Source organism: Polypterus senegalus, chromosome 7 (genome assembly GCF_016835505.1).
Source record: "Polypterus senegalus isolate Bchr_013 chromosome 7, ASM1683550v1, whole genome shotgun sequence".
Taxonomy (NCBI): domain Eukaryota; kingdom Metazoa; phylum Chordata; class Cladistia; order Polypteriformes; family Polypteridae; genus Polypterus; species Polypterus senegalus.
Window position 1 is genome coordinate 187,606,240 of NC_053160.1, and position 21,423 is coordinate 187,627,662.

General features: G+C 41.2%; 1 protein-coding gene across 1 annotated transcript in view; it reads left to right on the top strand.

The window, feature by feature from the left end:
• The first annotated feature begins 2,909 nt into the window (after positions 1–2,909).
• Positions 2,910–21,423, top strand: part of grin3a (glutamate receptor, ionotropic, N-methyl-D-aspartate 3A) — a 96,765-nt gene continuing 78,251 nt past the window's right edge. The window contains exon 1 of the mRNA XM_039759721.1: positions 2,910–3,976. Within this exon, the coding sequence (XP_039615655.1) occupies positions 3,242–3,976 (735 nt within the window). The 5' untranslated portion in view covers positions 2,910–3,241. The remainder of the gene's footprint in view (positions 3,977–21,423) is intronic.

A 21,423-nucleotide genomic window follows, 5' to 3' on the forward strand; every position in this document is an offset into this window, starting at 1 on the left:
AGCCGCCAGCCCATCTCAATACATACCTATTAAATGTTATTTATAATTGATGAGCATTTGTGAGCTATAAAACCCATTTAACTTTAATGACTGGCCACTTGCCTACATGCTGTTCCATTACTATTCATAACTTTAAGAAAGCACCTCACAAAGCTTTTGAAAATTATTGTAAAAATATTCAAATATTTTGATACACATTATACCAAATGTAACCTTCATTAAAACTGTAAAATTGCAGGGGTCACATTAATTGTGAATTGTGAATTATATATGTCCAGTGACATCTCTTTTAAGGGGAAAGCTCAGATACCTTCAGTTGGATGAGCCATTGGTGTCCTGAATGATGGACTGTCATGTTATGCCGAGAGCAGTTTGTGAGACTCAAGCACTGTGTAAGCAACACTGGAGCATCACAAGGAACAGGCCTGTTTGCTCTTCTCGTCACTCCGCACACCTCCAACCATTAATATAACAGCAGGTCAGGTCACTTGTAGGAATTCTCAGATGATTCCACACTTATGGGGTGAATTGATAAGGGGGATGAGACAGAGGAGAGGAGTCAGGGGAAGAGCTTTGAGAACATCAGCAAAGCCAAGGAACTGTTAATTGACTTTCACCATCAAAGAGTGGATATAGAGTACTTGGTGGGGGCCAACGTCCATAACAGGTTGGACTGGAATCATAACACAGAGAAACGATAGAAGAAAGTGTAGAGCAGACTCTTTTTCCTTAGGAGACTGCGTTCTTTTAAGGTGAGAGGTGACATCCTTCACATCTTCTACAACTCCGTGAGGGCCAGTGTGGTGTGCTGGGCTGGCAACATCACTTCTAGAGAGGACCACTGAATCAACAAGCTAATTAAACAGGCAGGCTTCAGTTATGAGACACAGTCTGGACCCCCTGGAGGTGGTAGAAAAGGAGAGGATTAAAACAAATCTGAGTGTCATTATGAACAATGCTGCACATCCTCTCTCTGACACAACAACACTGAGGACTTTCAGCCAACGAATCTTTCAGCAGAAATGTGTCGTGAAATGTGAGGGCTCCTTTATTATTCCTTTTTTTTTTAATAGTATTCCCTAATCTTAATTGTTTTTCTTTTCTTGTAACTTTCTCCTTGATATCTTATAAAGCACTTTAAGCTATATTGGTGTGGTGGAAGTGCTACATGGGCACACGGAGTGCCCAGATTCTCTTCCGGCAGCACTTTCTGATGTGGAGGAAGTGCTCCAGTCCAGGGTTTAAAAAATGTCCAGGGGCCCCCCTGGCAGTGGCTATGAGCCCCACAGGGTTAAGTTTCCAAGCTCTGTTCCTGTGGCCCTGATGCCAACCAGGGCGGCTGCCCTCTCATCTCCCTGGGGAAGTATTGCTCCTCTCCCGGTCCTTCCATCCTCCAGGTGTCCTGACTATATATGATCCCCAGCCATCCGCCACTATATATATATATATATATATATATATATATATATATATATATATATATATATATATATATATATATACATGTCTATGTATATATAGACAGATAGATAGATGGATAAGTAAGACTATATTAGACATGAAAGGCACTATATAATTAATAGATAGATAGATAGATAGATAGATAGATAGATAGATAGATAGATAGATAGATAGATAGATAGATAGATAGATAGATAGATAGATAGTGTATATGTTGCACCCAGATGTGCTCCAGGTGCACCCCAACTATTTTCTTGCAGCACTTGCTGGTGTGGTGGAAGTTCTGTATGGGCATGCGGAGTGCCCAGATTCCCTTCCAGCAGCACTTCCTGGTGTGGTGGAAGTGCTGTAGTCCAAGGTTTAAAAAATGCCCAGGCACCCCCTGGCGGTGGCCATGGACCCCCACAGGGTTGAGTTTCCAAGCTCTGTTCCCGGGGCCCTGACACCAACCAGGGCGGCTGCCCTCTCGTGTCTCTGGGGGGATATTGTTTCTCTCCCGTGACTTACCTTCTCCAGGCATCTTGGCTACGTAAAGGTTCCAGCCTTCCGTTACAGTATGTTTTTATGTATGTATTTATGTTTTTATTCAATGGGGACGAATAAAGTTCTGTCCATCTATGTTATTATTTGTTTGAGTATAACATTCTAATATTCTGCTTTTTGAAAATAAAAAAATCATAAAAAGTGGAGTGAACTCGCTGCAGATCCTAATTAATGTTGGTAAAGCTTCACAGTGCACTTTTGAAGATGTAACCTGAAAATCCCCTAACCCTGAAAGCCCCTTGCGTTTAAAGTGACGTATTTTTTTCCTTTTGTATTCTGTGCGCGTTGCTTCCCTTTAATTCTCTTATTAATGTCCTCCCTAGTTCGGTGCTTTCCCTGTAATCATAATGGTCTGCGACTTTAACTGCTCTTCAAAGTAAAAGAGGAGGAGGAGGACGAGGTCTGATCAGGATGTCAGCATACTGCGAATTGTGCGCGTGTGAGTTTGTGTAGTCGTGTGTGAGCGCGCGCGTGTGTGTGTATGCGCGCACCTTAGCTCGCTTGCGCGCTCGCTCTTTTAACTACAAATCCCGTCGTTCATTTTATGGGGGTTCGGCTGCAGTCCTGTAACAGGAATTTTCTCTGGTTGCGGTTCTCTGTGGGAGTTGAGCGCAACCAAGCGACCATGAGAAGTTTCCTACTGTTAAAACGAAAACGAGATGTTATTTTATTTGTAGAAACACCAGCTTGTAATTCAAGAAAATAAAAAAGAAGGAATACAGCACCAGTGTGGAAATGTCGTGACATGTGTGTTTCAACAGCGGGTTTGCTTTGGTGTCCGCATAAACAAGGAGAAAATGAAGTGGGGGGGATTTGACGGCTTTTTTTTTTTTTTTTGCTCTCATTCCAGCTTGTGCCAGCATGCGTATGAAGAAGAATTAGAACTTTATTCTTGTTAGGTCGATATGATCACAGCTGCTTCTGCGTTGTGCGCTTGATTTGGGAAAATGAAGCCTTCGGAGAACACGTCTCGTTGTTTGAAAAGGCTGCTTGTCAGTCTTATTCGGGAAAGGTGGTTTGATTTTAATTTGAGGTGATTAATTTCGCATATATATATATTGTTTTTTTTTTTCTCTCTCTCTCTCTTGCTATCGCTGATGTGGCTGAAGGGAGAAAAGCGCGCAACTTTTCCTGATCGGGAAAGGAATACATCGTTTCATCCAAGGGATCACAAGTAGCGCCGTTGCTCGAGGAATCGTACGTGTTTCAAGTGGCTCGGAATACCTTGTTTGCAGTAATGAGAGGATTATGCTTTTGGGGAGTGTTAAGCAGGGTCTGCCTGCTGCTGCTGATTTTTCCTTGCACTTTGGTGCTAGTATGCATTCCTGGATCTCTGCCTCATCCACAGCCTTGCCAAATTTTAAAGAGGATTGGGCACACTGTAAGAGTAGGAGCAGTACACCTTCAGCCCCGGGTTTTTAACATAAACAGCATGGTGGGTGCTAGCGACTCCGAAACTGGCAGACCCCAAGAAGAAGAAGAAGATGAAGGACATCCACAGGAGTTTCAAATTAGCTCTAAAAGTGAAAATGGACCCGTACTCTTACGCGCTAGGAGTGAAAACCATCAGGACAAAAATCATATTGGGATTAAAAATCAAATCGGGAATAACGTTTTAGAAAACGAATCGCATGGCTTCTCACCCAGAGAGTCCCTTCTAGTTGCCGTTGATCATCTCAACAGAATGGAGGGTTTATTACCTTACAACTTGTCGCTGGAGATTGTAATGTCAGTGGAAGCGGGGCTCGGGGAGTTGCCTGCCTTTTCTTTTTCTTCCGCTCCTTCATCAGTATGCACAGATCCCGTGTCCTTTCTGGAAAGCGTCTGTCATACCGTTATTGTGCAAGGGGTTTCAGCCATACTGGCTTTCCCGCAGAGCAAGAGCGAGTTTCTGGAGCTGGACTTTATATCAACAGTTCTTCAGATCCCCGTCGTTAGCATCGTTAAGCGCGAGTTCTTAAGAAAGACTGAGGTAAGGACAGGTTTGTATAAAATTCATTTATGTACTTCTAAGTGACAAGGTGGTGACGATATTATTAAGAGCTGGAGAGCGCTGATGTTGAAAGTTCGGAAAAACTTCAACGCGGGCGTCAGCGTCTTTAGCACCGCGGACAGCAGCGTGAAGGTGGCTCAGAAACGGGCACGTTGGTCCATATTCATAACTTACAGATAAAAAATAAAGTTAAATTAAATAAAAGAAAGAAAGAAGGAGCTCGAGTTATTCAAGTTGCAAAGTTTAAGATATAATTTCCAATGTTTCTATATGAATAAATTGGTGCCCGCATTCATTTATTAAGATGGTTTGCTGTTAATACATGTATATGTGTGTGTAAGTGCGTCTGTGTGTACGTGCGGTTATGTGTACACATTTTCCAAATGTTGCTAATCCTAAAATTTAACATACATTCATAATTGTTTTTGTTATTTCTAAAACGACGTTTCCATTCCTGTAGCAATTTAAATGCTGGCATAAAAATATAAAATGATGAGAGTGCGAGCGCTCTGAACGAATTCACACATCCCGTGTAAATACTTTGCATTTTAGGTCCTTTGTGATGCGTTTTCGCTCTACTGTTAAGAGCTAAGCTGTTTTATAATGATTGATTTCCTGCAGATATTGTTTTGGGCTAATGCATAATCCAGAGAAGATTGGTTTTTGAAATTTCAAATAGGTCTTTGTGAAGGCATTGAGCTGATCATACTTCAAGTAATCAAATGTAAAATGGTTAAAAATAGAAATGCAGTCAACGTGTTTTCTTCTCTGAAACAGTAGTTAATAGTAACAATAACGATAAAACATTTCATATATTTGTATTTATATTTATACAGAATACAGGATTATAGACTTATTTTCTTCTTTCTGTTCATCGGTTTATGTATACATGATGAATTCACTCTATCTATCTATCTATCTATCTATCTATCTATCTATCTATCTATTATATAGTGCCTTTCACATCTATCTATCTATCTATCTATCTATCTATCTATCTATCTATCTATCTATCTATCTATCTATCTATTATATAGCGCCTTTCACATCTATCTATCTATCTATCTATCTATCTATCTATCTATCTATCTATCTATCTATCCGTCTGTCTGTCTGTCTGTCTAACATTGCATGCACGATGACTTTTTCTTTCTGCTCTTCAAATATTAACTAAACCTGCCTTGTAGATCTTCACTTAAAATGTTTGAAATGTTTAACACAAGAACAGTAGTACATTTTTAACAACTTTTCTTTTCAGTATTTTCAATACAATTCCATATTAAATGGCTATTAATTTAATCATAGAAGCAAAATTTCCAGTATTAAATGACATGTTACAGTGTTTTTAAAGAGAAAAAGTTTTTCCATGTATGCACTGTAATTGCTCATTGAACACTGCTGATTGTGCTGAGCGATGACATGAATTATTACATCTATTGCAAAAATTACATTTAAAAATGATCAAGCTATTGTGCATGTATAAGAGAACAGATGTACACTTAACCTGGATGGTTCAAGTATTTTAACCTCAACCATGCATTTTTCAATGTAGAGAAAATGGGAAGACTGTGTTTTTCTGACAATGTAGCCACATAAAGTCTTTGTAACCAGCATTTTTTTATTCGGTCTCATACTGTTCCTTCTTTCTTTCTCTTACAAGTGACAGGAATGAAATAATGCTGCTGTTTACCTCCATACCATTACTTGGTCAAGATGGGTTTCCCAACATACTGTGAGCTCTCTTAATTAAAGACGCCGCGGTGACAGCAAGTCATAGCGGCCAATTCTGCCATTTATACAGTAATCCCAGGAGCCACTTTAGACTGTAATGAATAATTCATTTATTGTAGGATATTCACAAACACTCTCTTGTAATTACTTGTGTGCTTTCAGCCAGGTCAGGATACTGCAATCCCCTTCATCGAACTTGTACAGAAGTCTTTCACTTGCAGCATTCCTGTCACGTTGGGGAATGTTAGACAGATGTTCACAGATCAAAGAATAAAGGATGACAAGTGCTGGTTGATCAGATTTCTATACATTATTATACTGAAGCAGAAAAATCAAACCATCTATCTATCTATCTATTATATAGTGCCTTTCATATCTATCTATCTATCTATCTATCTATCTATCTATCTATCTATCTATCTATTAGTATATAGTGCCTTTCACATCTATCTATCTATCTATCTATTATACAGTGCCTTTCACATCTATCTATCTATCTATCTATCTATCTATCTATCTATCTATCTATCTATCTATCTATCTATCTATCTATTAGTATATAGTGCCTTTCACATCTATCTATCTATCTATCTATCTATCTATCTATCTATCTATCTATCTATCTATCTATCTATCTTATATTTTATTATTTGGGTTGGGTTTGATTATCTTCTTTCCTTCCACAGAGGTTCCTTTGCTCCCATTCATTTAATTCACTTTTTTGGGGGTCTTTTTAATTTGTTTATGATGGTGTCCTCTCTATACCTGACATAATCTCTGAGCCGACTCTCCCGTATTTTAGGCAGACTGCTGGATTTCTCCCCCCTCACAGTGTAAAGCCCCCAAGCTCGTTACGTGCATATTCAAGTATCGCACTCATGTAATTGTAAAGCAGAAAGTCGATATCCCCATCTACTGGACGTTTCACAAAAGGAGGCCTTTCCTGTTTCATTGTGTGCTCTGCACTTGTAGAGACCCCGGAGCTCTGAACCTTTTCCTTTGAAGGATTTTTTTTTTTTTTTATGCGTAGCAGCATATCAATTTGTTTGTTAAAGTCTAGACATATTATATTAAAAAACAGTAATTCTGTCTATTGAGTGACATTTAATATAGAACTTTCATTTTTAAGCTAAGCAATGAGAGATACAGCTCTGCCTACATTTTATTTTGAGCTTGAACTGCTTTTATCTGCAGTAATAATTCTAAAATTCAATCCCATGTTACCTTGTTTTTTATCGGAAAAGCTGCAAGCTGATTTAATTTTATTGTATTGTTGCTCTTCATCCTTTTTACAGTGGTAATTATTTTATGGAGATAAGAAAACGGGGAACATTTGTGTAATTGAGGAGACAGAGTGGTGGAGCTGTAACCCGACCTCCAGGGCAAGCGCAGGGCTTCTTCATTCAGTTGGTATTGTCAGTAAATAACCGCAGTGCCATTTTCCAAATGATTCATTATTTCAGACCCTTGTAAAGTAATTAATATTCACAAACTGGTTCAGGGTTATTGGAGTCCTAGAAGCTGTTATGGCAGCATCAGAACCCCTATATGGCCAAGAGTTTGTGGACTTAAGAACATTTTATAAAAAGAAGAGCCCATTCAGCCCATTTGTCACTGGTTTGTTTAGTTAATAGCTAAGGTGTCCCCAATATGTCCCCAAGATGGTCAAGGTTTCTGCTCCAGCTACATGACTTGGTACTTCATTGATGTATCAGGCCACAACCAATCGGCTGCCACTCTTGCATCATGCCCTGCCCAGCTTGCCGTCACTCAAGTGCTTAGCCCCGCCTACCCCACTGCCACTGAATTCCAATTCATTCCAATCCAGCCTTGGAGCTCCTCAAGAACAGAAGAAATTTAACAAACGATAACCCACTTACCATTAGTGACAACATAATTATACACTTCATAGTTGTATCACTTGGGAGTAATATCAAATCTCTGTCAAAGTTATCATACAGGTACAATGTACTACCTCAGCGGTTCTCAACCTTTCAGTATTTGCGACCTGAGTTTTCATAACAGTTTTAGTCGCGCCCTCTAACGTTGTTTTGAAACCCTAATAAAAAGTATTCCTATATTTTTTGCTGCCGATACACCGCTACAAGCTTTATTACACCTACTTAACTTTTATCGACATTTATCTACCTGTATATTTATTTTTCTAGTATCAGAATGTAGTTCAAGTTAATTTGTTTTGGTTTCAATAGATGTATTTTTTATATTTTCGATTCTTTTTTCACATCTTCACGCCCCCTTTTTTGTTACTTCATGCCACCCCAAGGGGTGCGCGTCCCACAGGTTGAGAACCGCCGTACTACCTTAACCAAAGACTACAAGATGTCAATAACAAGTTCAGAAGAAATGTTTCCATAACCAAATAGTGACCTTTGTGAGCTGGAATGTGAAGGGTCTCAATCATGAATTAATGAGAAAGAAAGTATTATCCCCCTAAACATCAAGATAGTATTTTTACAGGAGACTCGATTATTAAGCAAGGGGTAGTTTCGGTTGCAGAGAGTGTGGTCTGGCCATATTCTATGCAAAGAAAATCAGGGGCGTGAGAATCTTAATACATAAAACTATCCCATTTGAAGCGTCAGATGCAATACTGTGATCCCTCGTTATATCGCATTTCGACTTTCACGGCTTCACTCCATCGCAGATTTTAAATGTAAGCATATCTAAATATATATCACAGATTTTTCGCTGGTTCACGGATTTCTGCGGACAATTGGTCTTTTAATTTATGGTACATGCTTCCTCAGTTTGTTTGCCCAGTTGATTTCATACAAGGGATGCTATTGGCGGATGGCTTAGAAGCTACCCAATCAGAGCACGTATTACGTATTAACTAAAACTCCTCAATGATATACGATATGCTTCCCGCGTGGTGTTTGATTGCTTGCTTTTCTCTCTCTCTCTCACTCTCTCTGACATTCTCTGCGCCTGATGGAGGGGGTGTGAGCAGAGGGGCTGTTTGCAAAGAGGATACGGACGCTCCTCTAAAAAATGCCACTTTACTGTGGTGCTTCGGCATACTTAAAAGCCCAAAAGCACATATTGATTTTTTGATTGTTTGCTTTTCTCTCTGACATTCTCTGCTCCTGACGCGCACTCCTTTGAAGAGAAAGATATGTTTGCATTCTTTTAATTGTGAGAAAGAACTGTCATCTCTGTCTTGTCATGGAGCACAGTTTAAACTTTTGACTAAAGGATGTTATTTCATGTCTAGAGGGCTCTAATAATGTTAACAGTGTGGGAGAGTTTATAAGGGCTTAAAATATATAAAAATAACCATACAAACATATGGTTTCTACTTCGCGGATTTTCACCTTTTCAAGCTCTCCCTGTGGACTCCCCCTTAATTTACGCTCATGTCCTTGAGTATGTAATTCACCTTTAAGGGGAAAGAATTCTGTTGGATCGACTTTGCCAATGCCTTTAGGGATATTGAAAGCCTGGATTAGGTCCCCATGTTGTCTCTTCTGTGAAAAACTAAGAAGGTTTAATTCGGAGTCTGTCACAGTAGGACAGGTCCCTAAGTCCCATGATACACTTTGTTATTCTCCTCTGCTCGAGACTAAACATACTTCATTCCCTGAGTCTGTCACAGTAGGACATGTCCTTAAATCCTATGATGCTGCTGGCTGCTCTCCTTTGCAAAATTTCAACTGCTGCCATGTCTGTCTTTGTAGTGTGGTGACCAGAAGTGTGCACAATACTCCATTAGTGCATTATCTCACTGTAATGTCCCTCGATTCATATTCAACAGTGTTTACAATATAACCTAACACTTTATTTTCCTCTTAATAGCATCTATGTGTTCTGCTCCTCCTCTGTTCAATGCTTATATGGACTGGGTGTTGGCCAAGGTTGTGGGGTCCAGCGGCTGTTGGGCATCTTTTGGTGAAGATAGATTCACAGATCTTGACTTTGCTGATGATGCTGTGATCTTCGTGAGTTAAGTCAAGTCAATGGAGGCTCTGATCGGGGGTCTCAAGAGACTGAGTGAGGAGTCTTTGGGTCTGGGCTTGTGAGTGTCCTGATAAAAACCAAAGAGACAGGCCTTTAATGACCTCTTGGGCACAGCCATCAGCGGTGTGTCTGTCTGTGGAGAGAGTGTCGACCTCATCGAGAGGTTTACTTACCTCGGAGGTGACATTTAGGTGTCTGGTGACTCTTCCCATGAAGTCAGTAGATGGATTGAGAGAGCATGGGGGGTCATGAGGTCGCTGGAAAGGGGTGTGTGGAGCTCCCGATAAGGATGAAGGTCCAAGTCTTTAGAGTCCTGGTGCTTCTTGTCTTGCTATATGGTTGTGAGACATGGACGCTATCCAGTGACCTGAGATGACCTGTGTCTCTATGAATAATCCTTGGGTACCGCTGGTTTGACTTTGTGTTGCTCATGGAGTCCTGAATGAGGCACATTACCTGCATTGTGAGGGAGCGTCAGTTACAGCACTACGGCCATGTGGCACCATTACCCAAGCATGATCCAGCTTATGGTTTAGGATCCGAGTAGCTGGACAAGGCCAAGGGGATGCCCAAGTAACACCTGGCTGTAGCAGATAGAAAGTCATTTCCGGAGGGTGGGACTGGGCCGAGTGTCTGCCTGAGGGGTTGCCAACCGGGATCCTAAGCTGTTTCGTCGTGTGGTGGGTGCGGTAATGCACTGTAATAGTACATGCTCCCCAACTAGACTTGACCTAATAGCATCTGTGCATTGCTTCGACTATCATTTCTAAATTGAACTGGTTCTAAGACTGAGTTTATGCTGGCGGGTACAGAAGGCTAGGTCTCATGCCAGTTCTGCTAGTTAATTAATTGTATGAAATCAGGTGTTCCAATAAAGAATTATTAGAAGTTGGATCAAAAACGAGAGAGGAACCAACAAGGTGGGATGGAAGCACATTACCAGGCACCCTCATACAGACGAGGCCAGTGCGTAGAGAACTCAAATTCTTACCTAGTTCTCCAAGAATAATTATGAAGACATTCTGGTTAACCCGCCCAACTCTACCGAGCCCATAAGGGTAGTGGGGTCAATTTTATTTTTACGAGAAAGTGAACATCGACATGGGGAAAAGGAGCAAACCCCACCTAGTGTGTGACCAAGCTAGACCCCAGAATCTGCAAATCCATGGCCCTTTGTATAATAACTAATTAGATACATAGATAGATAGATAGATAGATAGATAGATAGATAGATAGATAGATAGATAGATAGATAGATAGATAGATAGATAGATAGATAGATAGATAGATAGATACTTTAGTAATCCCATTAAATAGCACAATATGGATTTGGATCATTGATGCATATGTCGCCTTCAGAAAATATTCAGACCCCTTAAGTTTTTATACATTTTGTTTTGCTGCCGTCTTATGCTAAAATGGCTCCCACTCATTCTTTCCCTCATTAAGCCACACTCAACTCCCCAAAATGATAAACCAAATACTGCATTGTAGGAATATTAGCAAATGTATTAAAAAATAAAAAATGTCTGAATTAGTGTAAACCACCCTAAATACAGGGGTGCCTGTAAGAAATATAATGTAGGTGCCAGGAAGGAAAGATAGGCATCCTGGCTAATGAAGGAAGGAATCATACCTGACCAGGAGGCCATAATGAACAAAGCCCACTGGGAGCAGCTCATTCCTTCACACAACAGGTGGCTGTGTCTCTCGATACTGGACCAGTTTAGGACACCCACAAAGTGGGATTGGAGTTGGAGTCCCAAGACACAGCCCTGTTGGGGTCTTTGCTGGTGGGGGGACTGCACTGGCTCGTATAAAATCTGAAAGTGCTTCAGAAGACTGAGACAGGAAGCTTGAAGCAGTTCTCGGGCTGACTGTAAAAGAGAGTGGTGCCCGCTGCCCTCCTGACTCAGACTCGATCTACGTGAGCACAGCTGGAGGATGGAAGGAAGGAGAATTTGGTTGATCTTTGAGCAGGTGATTATTGGAAGGGTGTTTTGACTGAATAAATATTTTTTATTTAAATTCGGAGTCATGTGGGGCATTACTGTGTCTATGGTTTGGAGCTCAGTGGTGGTTACAACAAGAATTTACTTAATAAGGTATATGCACATAATGTGTTAAATATCTAAAATGTCTACTTCAGTTTAAATGTTTAAGATTGTGGAGGACGACTGGGGCCCTTGCCCGGTCCAGGATGCCCCTGTGATGGAAGGACCGGAGGGAGATGACATATTCAGGGCAATACCTCGCCTGGAATACGAGAGGGAAAACCCCTTCCAGCTTACACCAGGACCACTGGTTTGAAGCTCAGAAGCTCAACCCTGCTGAGACCCTTGGGCTCTGCCAGGGGGCCGCCTGGACTGTAGCACTTCCCTCCATGCCCCGGAAGTACTGCCGGAATAGGATCAGAGAGTACCTGGAGCACTTCCATTGGGGGGTAGCGCTCTATAAAAGAGACCACCTCACTACACTCGGGGAACCAGTATTGGGAGGAGGAAGACAAAGCTTGTCAGTGGAGGAGTGAAGGCGGCAGAGAAAAAGAAGAGACATTTGAGTTGTGCTTGCCTTGGCACTGTGTTATACTTATGGGGAACAGGAAAGACATTTCTCATGAGGGGAAAAAAAGAAAAATAAACACTTGTGTGCCTTGAACTTGTGTCCTACTCCTGTCTGTGTCAGGTTTGGGCAGTGGTGTGCCCGTCTGGTGGGCCATAAGGTCTAAATATTGTGAATTGTAATAGAAATTTGTCATTGTTCACTGTCTGATAGGGGTCCATAAAGGTCTAGTAAAGGATCAAAACTCGAAAATAACCTCATATTTGTAATCACTGAGCTTGACATCACCTAAAACGACACCTCACATACTTATGTTTGAAGTCTTTTAACTTTCTGGGACTTACTCTTAGAGGGCTTGGACCACCGGTAAAGATTCAAATTCTAAAAACATCATTCACCTTCATTAATCCTCTAAATAAAATGTGCAAATAAATGAACAGCCTTTGAAGAACTAAAGACGTAAATAAGCTGTTAAAGAGTACCAAGTCCTTATCTTCTCAACAGATGTGTGTGACTCATGTTGTCAGCATTTTCTTGGCATTACAGAAATTTCAATAATTGGGATTTTCCTCGTGTGCACCTAAATCTTCCACCCTTCTTGTTGGTGTCATTAGTGAACTCTTTCTGTTTGTCTGAACATAGCAGCTTCCTAGTCTTATCTTTCCATTTCTGATTAACCCAGTTGTTTAGTGGTATTTGATTAAATGGAACAATTTTAATTTTTTTAAGAGAATCAAACTATTTACCAAGCTCTCCAACAGCAATTACCAAGACATCCTGCGAACAACGATCAAGATATTCCTTGATCAATTATGCAGATGTTCTGTGAGAAATTATTAAAATCTAATATGAATACTCCAGATCCAATAATCAGGATATTAAATGAAGAATTATTGAGATATTCCGTGAAACATTAGTGAGAGGTACAAAGAACAATATCAAGATATTCCAGGAATAATTATTGAGATGTTCCATGAATAATTAGGAAAAGGTATACTTTGAACTATTAATCAAGAGATCCAACATCCAATATTCAGGATATTAAATGAAGAACTAACAAGATATTCCGTTAAACATTAGTGAGAGGTTCAAAGAACAATATTAAGATATTCCGGGTATAATTGGCAAAATATTCTATTAACAGTTAGTAAGAGATTCCAAGTGTGGTAGATCAGCCCTTAAACACAGACAGACAGACCTCAGATGTCTAAAAACACACACATTTATTTCCTTTACGTCTTTACACCACCACACAATGCACTAAACAGCCCCAAACTGCTCACAGTCCCTTCTTCTCTTTACTGTCTCTCACAAATCTTTTGCTGCCTCCACTCCTCCCCTCGCAAGCTCCATCCTCTTCTTCCTGACTCCAGCTCCTCTAATGAGGTGAGGCGGCCCCTTTTATAATGTCCCAGATGTGGCCCAGGTGGTCCGTTATGATCTTCTGGCAGCACTTCCTGGTGTTGGTGGAAGTGCTGCAGTCTAAGGCTCTGTAATCATCCGGGTGCCCCCTGCTGGTGGCCATGGACCCTAACAGGGCTGAGCTTCTAAGCTCTGATCTCATGGCCCCAATGCAGATCAGGGCAGCTGACCCTCTTGTGGCCCAGGGGAGGTATTGTCCCTCTCTTGGTCCTTCCAGGCATCCCAGCTGGTCAGGGTCCCCAGCCATCCACCACACAGATCAATTATCATGATATTTCATGTACAATTATTGAGATGTTCCATGAATAATTAGGAAATGGTATACTTTGAACTATTAATCAAGAGATTCAGCATTTAATATTCAGGATATTAAATGAAGAATTACTGAGATACTCCATAGTACTAGGTTGTTGTACCGTGTTAGCTTGGCTTTTCTCTGAGATACTCCATGAAACATTAGTGAGAGGTTTAAAGAACAATATCCAAGTATGTGTGAAAATACACTATTAACAATTAGCAAGAGATTCCCAAAACAATTATCACGATATTTCATGTACAATTATTGAGATGATCTATGAATAATTAGCAAGGTATGCCATGAACAATTAATTAAGAGATTCAACATCCAGGAACCAGGATTTTGAATAAAGAATTGTTGAGCTATTCCATGAAACATTAGTGAGACGTTCAGAGAACATTTAGCAAGATACTTCATGTATGATTATCAATATGCTTCCAGAATCATCATCAAGTTATTCCATGAGTAATTAATCAAGAGATTCAACATTCAAAATCAAAATATTAAATAAAGGATTATCAAGATATACAATGAAACATTGGTGAAATGTTCCAAGATCAGTTATCAAGATATGCCTTGCAAAATTATCAAAATATTCCATAAACAATTAATAAGATATTCCAAGAATAATTATTGAGATGTTCCGTTTATATGTATTATCCATTATACCATGAACAATTATTAAGATATTCCATAAACAATTAGTAAGATATTCCCAGAAAATGCATCAAGGTTTTCCATGTACAATTATCAAGATGATCAAAGAATTCTGATATTTTCTTTTTAACCGTTTTTGATAAACTAAACTTTAAATTTTAACCTCTGGCAGTTTACTGCTTACGTTTTCACCATTTAGGTCAATCCTTGTAATTCAGCTCATTAAATTTGAAAAGAGCTGAGATGTTCTAAACGTTTTGAATGGAAATGCCCATCACTAGTGCATCCAAAGCCCACCAGGTTGCCATACCTCATATATATATGCAGTAAGACCATCATTGGCTGGTATCGAAACACCCTGACCTGCATCTTGCCCTCATGTGAGAAGTCCTGTGGTGCACTTTACACTGCATTAAAGCTAACAGTTGAGGAAAGGCATAAGTGGGTAGGCACAATTATCCTGGCACAAGGAATGACATAATTGGTGCCACAATAAATAGTACAGGGCATATGATAAAGGTTCAGCCAGTTACCCTACCAACAAGCCAGCCATCACATGGAGCAGCACCATGAGTGAGTCCTCTGCTAACGCTGCTTTGCCCCAAGATATCTTGGCATCACTGATATCATGTGTGTGAATGAAATGTCTCTGATCACACTTATTAAAAGCAGCATCATTCTCGCTAGGAGACCATGTTGCAATATGAGGGCAGTCCATTGCTACAATTATGTTACAAAATGCGAATGGGCCTTGAAAGCCTAAACCGGCTCAAAAATGCCAGTCATATATATATATATATATTACACCTGCCGCCCCAACCTGACACAGTCAGATGCTAGACACAGATTTTATTCTTATTTTTCCCCATGGGAAACGTCTTCACCCGTTTCCCACCACTATAGCACAAAACCTTTTCGGGCCTCTTTCTTTTGCCCCGCTCCTCCTGGCAAGCTTTGTCTTCTCCCACCCGACTCTTTCCCCCAGAACAGCAGCTGCTGCCATCCTTTCATAAGACAGCCAGAAGTGCTCCAGGTTTTTGTTTTTTGATTTATTTCAGACATGACTTACAGGTGTGGTGGAAGGAAGGCTGCAACAAAGGGGCCCCAACAAGGTTGAGCTGCCATCCTCCAAACCCATGGTACCACTGCACTCCAAGGGGGCTGTCCTCTAGCGCCCCAGGGAAGGTAACACTCCAGAAACCTTCCATGGTCAAGGCATCCCGGATAGGTAAGGGCCCCGGCTGTTTGCCACAATATATATCACACATTCGGTATCTGTGCCACATTTACATAACTTTAAAAAATGTTCTCTCTTGGCAGAACATCTGCACCAAATAATGTATTGTCAGATAGCCTTTCTAATCTGCAAATCTTGGCACTGCAATCTACTTATTCTGATTGCTTGCTGTTTTTCATATCAGTCAAAGACATGCCTTCTTAATCCTAGTGCATTTCTGGCACATCGATTCAGACAGAGAGGCAGCAATAGTTTGAGCTGTGTGGTGGGATCTGTTTATGGATATGCTTTCTGCTGCCATAGTGAAGCTGGCACTCTGACAATGGCACACATTATCGCCTTAGTGCTTCTTACCTGGGGCTGTAAAATGAACATAGAAAGCGTCCAGCATTGACCAAACAGGCATTTCAGTAGCGGAGTGGTAATTTAGTTAGAGGTGCTGCACAGCATATACTTCATAGCATGCAGTAAATACTCAATATTGTTCATATATACTGTTTATATATATAGGAGTATATATATATTTAGAGAGAGAGAGAGCGAGAGTAAAATATGAGAGACAAGAGCAGGCTGTTTAACTTTTGAATCTATCTATCTATCTATCTATCTATCTATCTATCTATCTATCTATCTATCTATCTATCTATGCATCTGTCCATCTATTTTATAGTGCCTTTCACATCTATCTATCTATCTATCTATCTATCTATCTATCTATCTATCTATCTATCTATCAATCATTGTATAGGGCTCTATCTATCTATCTATCTATCTATCTATCTATCTATCTATCTATCTATCTATCTATCTATCTATCTATCTGTCTGTCTCTCTCTCTCTCTTTCTCTCTCTCTATATATATATATATATACATGCACACACACACACACACACACACATATATATATATATCTACACATACAGTATCTCACAAAAGTGAGTACACCCCTCACATTTTTGTAAATATTTTATTCTGTCTTTTCATGGGACAACACTGAAGATATGACACTTTGACACAATGTAAAGTAGTCCGTGTACAGCTTGTATCACGGTGTAAATTTGCTGTCCCCTCAAAATAACTCAACACCCAGCCATTAATGTCTAAATCGCTGGCAACAAAAGTGAGTACACCCTTAAGTGAAAAATGTCCAAATTGTACCCATACAAGACCATACAGCGACAGGTTTTAACAGGACATGTTCCACTCAGAACTGCCCTCGCCACGGTTGACCAAAGAAGTTGAGTGCCACATGCTCAACGCCATATCCAGAGGTTGTCTTTTGGAAATAAAGTTATGAGAGCTGCCAGCATTGCTGCAGAGATTGAAGGGGTGTGGGGTCAGCCTGGCAGTGCTCAGACCGTATGCCCGCCACACACTGCATCAAATTGGTCTGCATGGCTGTCGTCCCAGAAGGAAGCCGCTACTAAAGATGATACACAAGAAAGCCCGCAAACAGTTTGCTGAAGACAAGCAGACTAAGGACATGGATTACTGGAACCTGATGAGACCAAGATCACCTTATTTGGTTCAGATGGCGTCAAGTGTGTGTGGCGGCAACCAGTTGAGGAGTACAACGATAAGTGTGTCTTGCCTACAGTCAAGCATGGTGGTGGGAGTTTCATGGTTTGGGGCTGCATTAGTGCTGCTGGCACAGGGGTGCTACAGTTCATTGAAGGAACCATGAATACCAACATGTACTGTGACATACTGAAGCAGAAACTGGGCCGCAGGGCAGTATTCCAACATGATATCGACCCCAAACACACCTCAAAGACGACCACTGAGGGTAAAGGTGCTGGACTGGCCAAGCATGTCATCAGACCTAAACCCAATTAAGCATCTGTGGGGCATCCTGAAACGGAAGGTGGAGGAGCGCAAGGTCTCTAACATCCACCAGCTCTGTGATGTCGTCATGGAGGAGTGGAAGAGGATTCCAGTGGCAACCTGTGAAGCTCAAGAGAGTTAAGCCAGTGCTGAAAAATAATGGTGGTCACACAAAATATTGACACTTTGGGCACAATTTGGACATTTGTCACTTAGGGGTGTACTCACTTTTGTTGCCGGCGGTTTAGACATTAATGGCTGTGCGTTGACTTATTTTGAGGGGACAGCAAATTTACACTGTGATACAAGCTGTACACGGACTACTTTACATTGTGTCAAAGTGTCATATCTTCAGTGTTGTCCCATGAAAAGACAGAATAAAATATTTACAAAAATGTGAGGGGTGTACTCACTTTTGTGAGATAGTGTATTGAGAAAGAAGTCACCCTCGGACACACAAAAAGATATGGCGCAGCCACCCATATATTGTACCTAGCTGAAATGGTTAATTGAAATTGCACAGATGTGCTTAGGACAAGTTCTCAACATGAACTGATGAGTAGTGTCAAAGATGGCGGCTTTAAAGGCCATCAAAGGAAGTGATGTCATCTATGTCGGAAGCAGAAGTGACGTCACGCTCTTGCCTGGAACCGGAAGAGACATCTTTCTTGGCGGGCAGAGCCGGAAGTGACATCACTCTTGGCGCCAGATGTGATGTCTTGTATGAGAAATCAGGCAGGTTTTCCCATGTTTGGTCTGCAGAGAAAATAGAGAAAATTTTTGTGCACCCCGCTGCCTCCTGGCCTGGTGTGGAATAACCTCCTTTTGGTCCATTCAGCTTCCTCCTCCTCGCTCGTGTGTGACAATATATATATAAAGTAATGGATGCCACACATGGGCTGGCAACCCTAGCCAGCAGTGAGCAGAGATCCTTACCCGGCTGGAAGGTCAGTTTTATGGAAGGACCAGAGGAGATGTGAAAATTTTCTCCCCCAATGTGCTACATTGCAGCATTCCTGGGCTTTGGTGCCCATCTGGATACCCAAAAGTGCTTCAATAGACCATGTCTTGGCACCGGAAGAACTCTCAGGTCTGGAGTTGGGAGGCAGCGGGTGATAACTTAACAACAGGATGGAAGGAGGAAGAGAATCGGTGGTTATATTTCTGTACTTTGGCTGGTAGTTGATTGGAAAAGATTAGAAAACATTTGAACTCAGTATTGTGTTGGGTGAAATTGTGCCTGGGACAGACCAGGAGAGGACCATGAGAGTGCAGCCTCCCTGGTTTGCAAGGGGGCCACGGAAGCAGAGCTGTAAAGATCATCCCTGTTGGGGCCCGTGGCCACCGCCATGGGGTGTCCGGAAGATTAACGAGTCCTGGAATGCAGCACTTCTGTCACAACCAGGAGTGCTGCTGGAGCTAAGTCCAGGAACACCCGGAGTGCTTCCGAGTGCTCATACGGGACTTCCGCCACACCAGGAAGTGTCGTGAGCAAGCTATCAGGAAGCACCTGGAGAACATCTGTGGTGGAATAAAAGGGGCCACCTCACTCCTGTTGACGAGCCGGAGTTGGGAGGAAGGAGATGGAGCTCGTAAGGAGGAGAGCAGAGGCAAGACAAGAGAGAAAAGAGAAGAGAGTGTTGGTGAATAAGGCATTGTGGTGCAGTTTTTAATAAAAATGTCTGTGTTTTTCAGGACATTTGGTGTCTGTCTGTGCCCAGGTGCTGTCTTTCCACTATATATATATATACATATATACTGTATATATATGTGTTCGTGTGTGTGCGGGTGTGTATGTGTGTGTGTGTGTGTGTGCAGGTGTGTATGTGTGTGTGTGTGTGTGAATATATATATATATATATACATAGTCATATGAAAAGTTTGGGAACCCCTCTAAATTCTTTGGATTTTTGTTTCTCATTGGCTCAGCTTTCAAAGTAGCAACTTCCTTTTAATATCTGGAATGCCTTATGGAGACAATAGGGTTTCAGCAGTGACATTAAAATTATTGGATTAACAGAAAATATGCAATATGCATCATAACAAAATTAGACAGGTGCATACATTTGGGCACCTCAACAGAGATATGACATCAATAGTTGAGACTCCTTTTGCTCCTTTGAGCATCTAGACGCTGTCCTCCTATAGCCTGTGATGAGTGTCTGGATTCTGGATGTTGGTATTTCTGACCATTCTTCATACAAAATCTCTCCAGTTCAGTTCAATTTGATGACTGCCAAGCATGGACAGCCTGCTTCAAATCATCCCATAGATTTTCGATGACATTCAAGTCAGGGGACTGTGATGGCCATTCCAGAACATTGTACTTCTCCCTCTGCATGAATGCCTTTGTAGATTTCCAACTGTGTTTTGGGTCATTGTCTTATTAGAATATCCAACCCCTACATAACTTCAACTTTGTGACTAATGCTTGAACATTATCCTGAAGAATTTCTTGATGTTGAGTTGAATTCATCCGACCCTCGACTTTAAGAAGGGCCCCAGTCCCTGAACTAGCCACACAGCCCCACAGTATGATGGGACCTCCACCAAATTTGACAGGAGGTAGCAGGTGTTTTTCTTGGAAAGTGGTGTTCTTCTTTCACCATGTAAAGCGCTCTTTGTCATGACCAAACAACTCAATTTTTGTCTCATCAGTCCAAACAACTTGGTCCCAAAATGAATCTGTCTTGTCTAAATGACCATTGGCATACAACAAGCGACTCTGTTAGTGGCGTGAGTGCAGAAAGGGCTTCTTTCTCATCACCCTGCCATACAGATGTTCTTTGTGCAAATTGCACTGAATTGTAGAACGATGTACAGATACACCATCTGCAGTGAGATGTTCTTGCAGGTCTTTGGAGGTGATCTATGGGTTGTCTGTATCCATTCTCAAAATCCTGCCGCTCCTGTATTTTTCTTGGCCTGCCAGACCTGCTGGGTTAGTTTAACAGCAACTGTGCCTGTGGCCTTCCATTTTCTGATTCCATTCCTTACAGTTGAAACTGACAGTTTAAACCTCTGAGATGGCCTTTTGTAGCCTTCCCCTAAACCAGTGGTGTCGAACTCGAGTCCTGAAGGGCCGCAGTAACTGCAGGTTTTCACTCTAACCATCTTCTTAATTAGTGACCAGTTTTTGATGCTAATTAACTTCTTTAGCCTTAGCTTTAATTCGCTTGACTCAGGCCCCTTAATTGTTTTTTTCCTTAATTAGCAGCTGGCCAGTAATGAGACATAAAACAAGCAGGACATGACCAGCTCACCTGTACCCAACAAACAAAATCTGAAAATAAAGATGAAGGTCTCAGTAAGGTCGATCCCTCAGGTTACCAAAACATATTTGGAGTTCTTAAGAAAAAAAAACAGAACTGTCATTTAATAAAGAAAAGAATCAATTCAGAAGACTTAATCCTTAAAAAACTGGGCTATTAAGATAGAGGGAAAAGAAGTTAATTAGCAGTGAAAACTGGACACGGATTAGGGAAAGGGTGAGAAAGAAAACCTGCAGCCACAACGGTCCTCCAGGCCTGGAGTTTGACACCCGTGCCCTAAGCCAGGAGACTCAACAATCTTTGTTTTCAGATCTTTGGAGAGTTGCTTTGAGGATCCCATGCTGTCTGTCACTCTTCAGAGGAGAGTCAAAGGGAAGGAAGCACAACTTGTAACTGACCACCTTAAATACCTTTGACCACTCGTGATTGGACACTCCTGTCTAT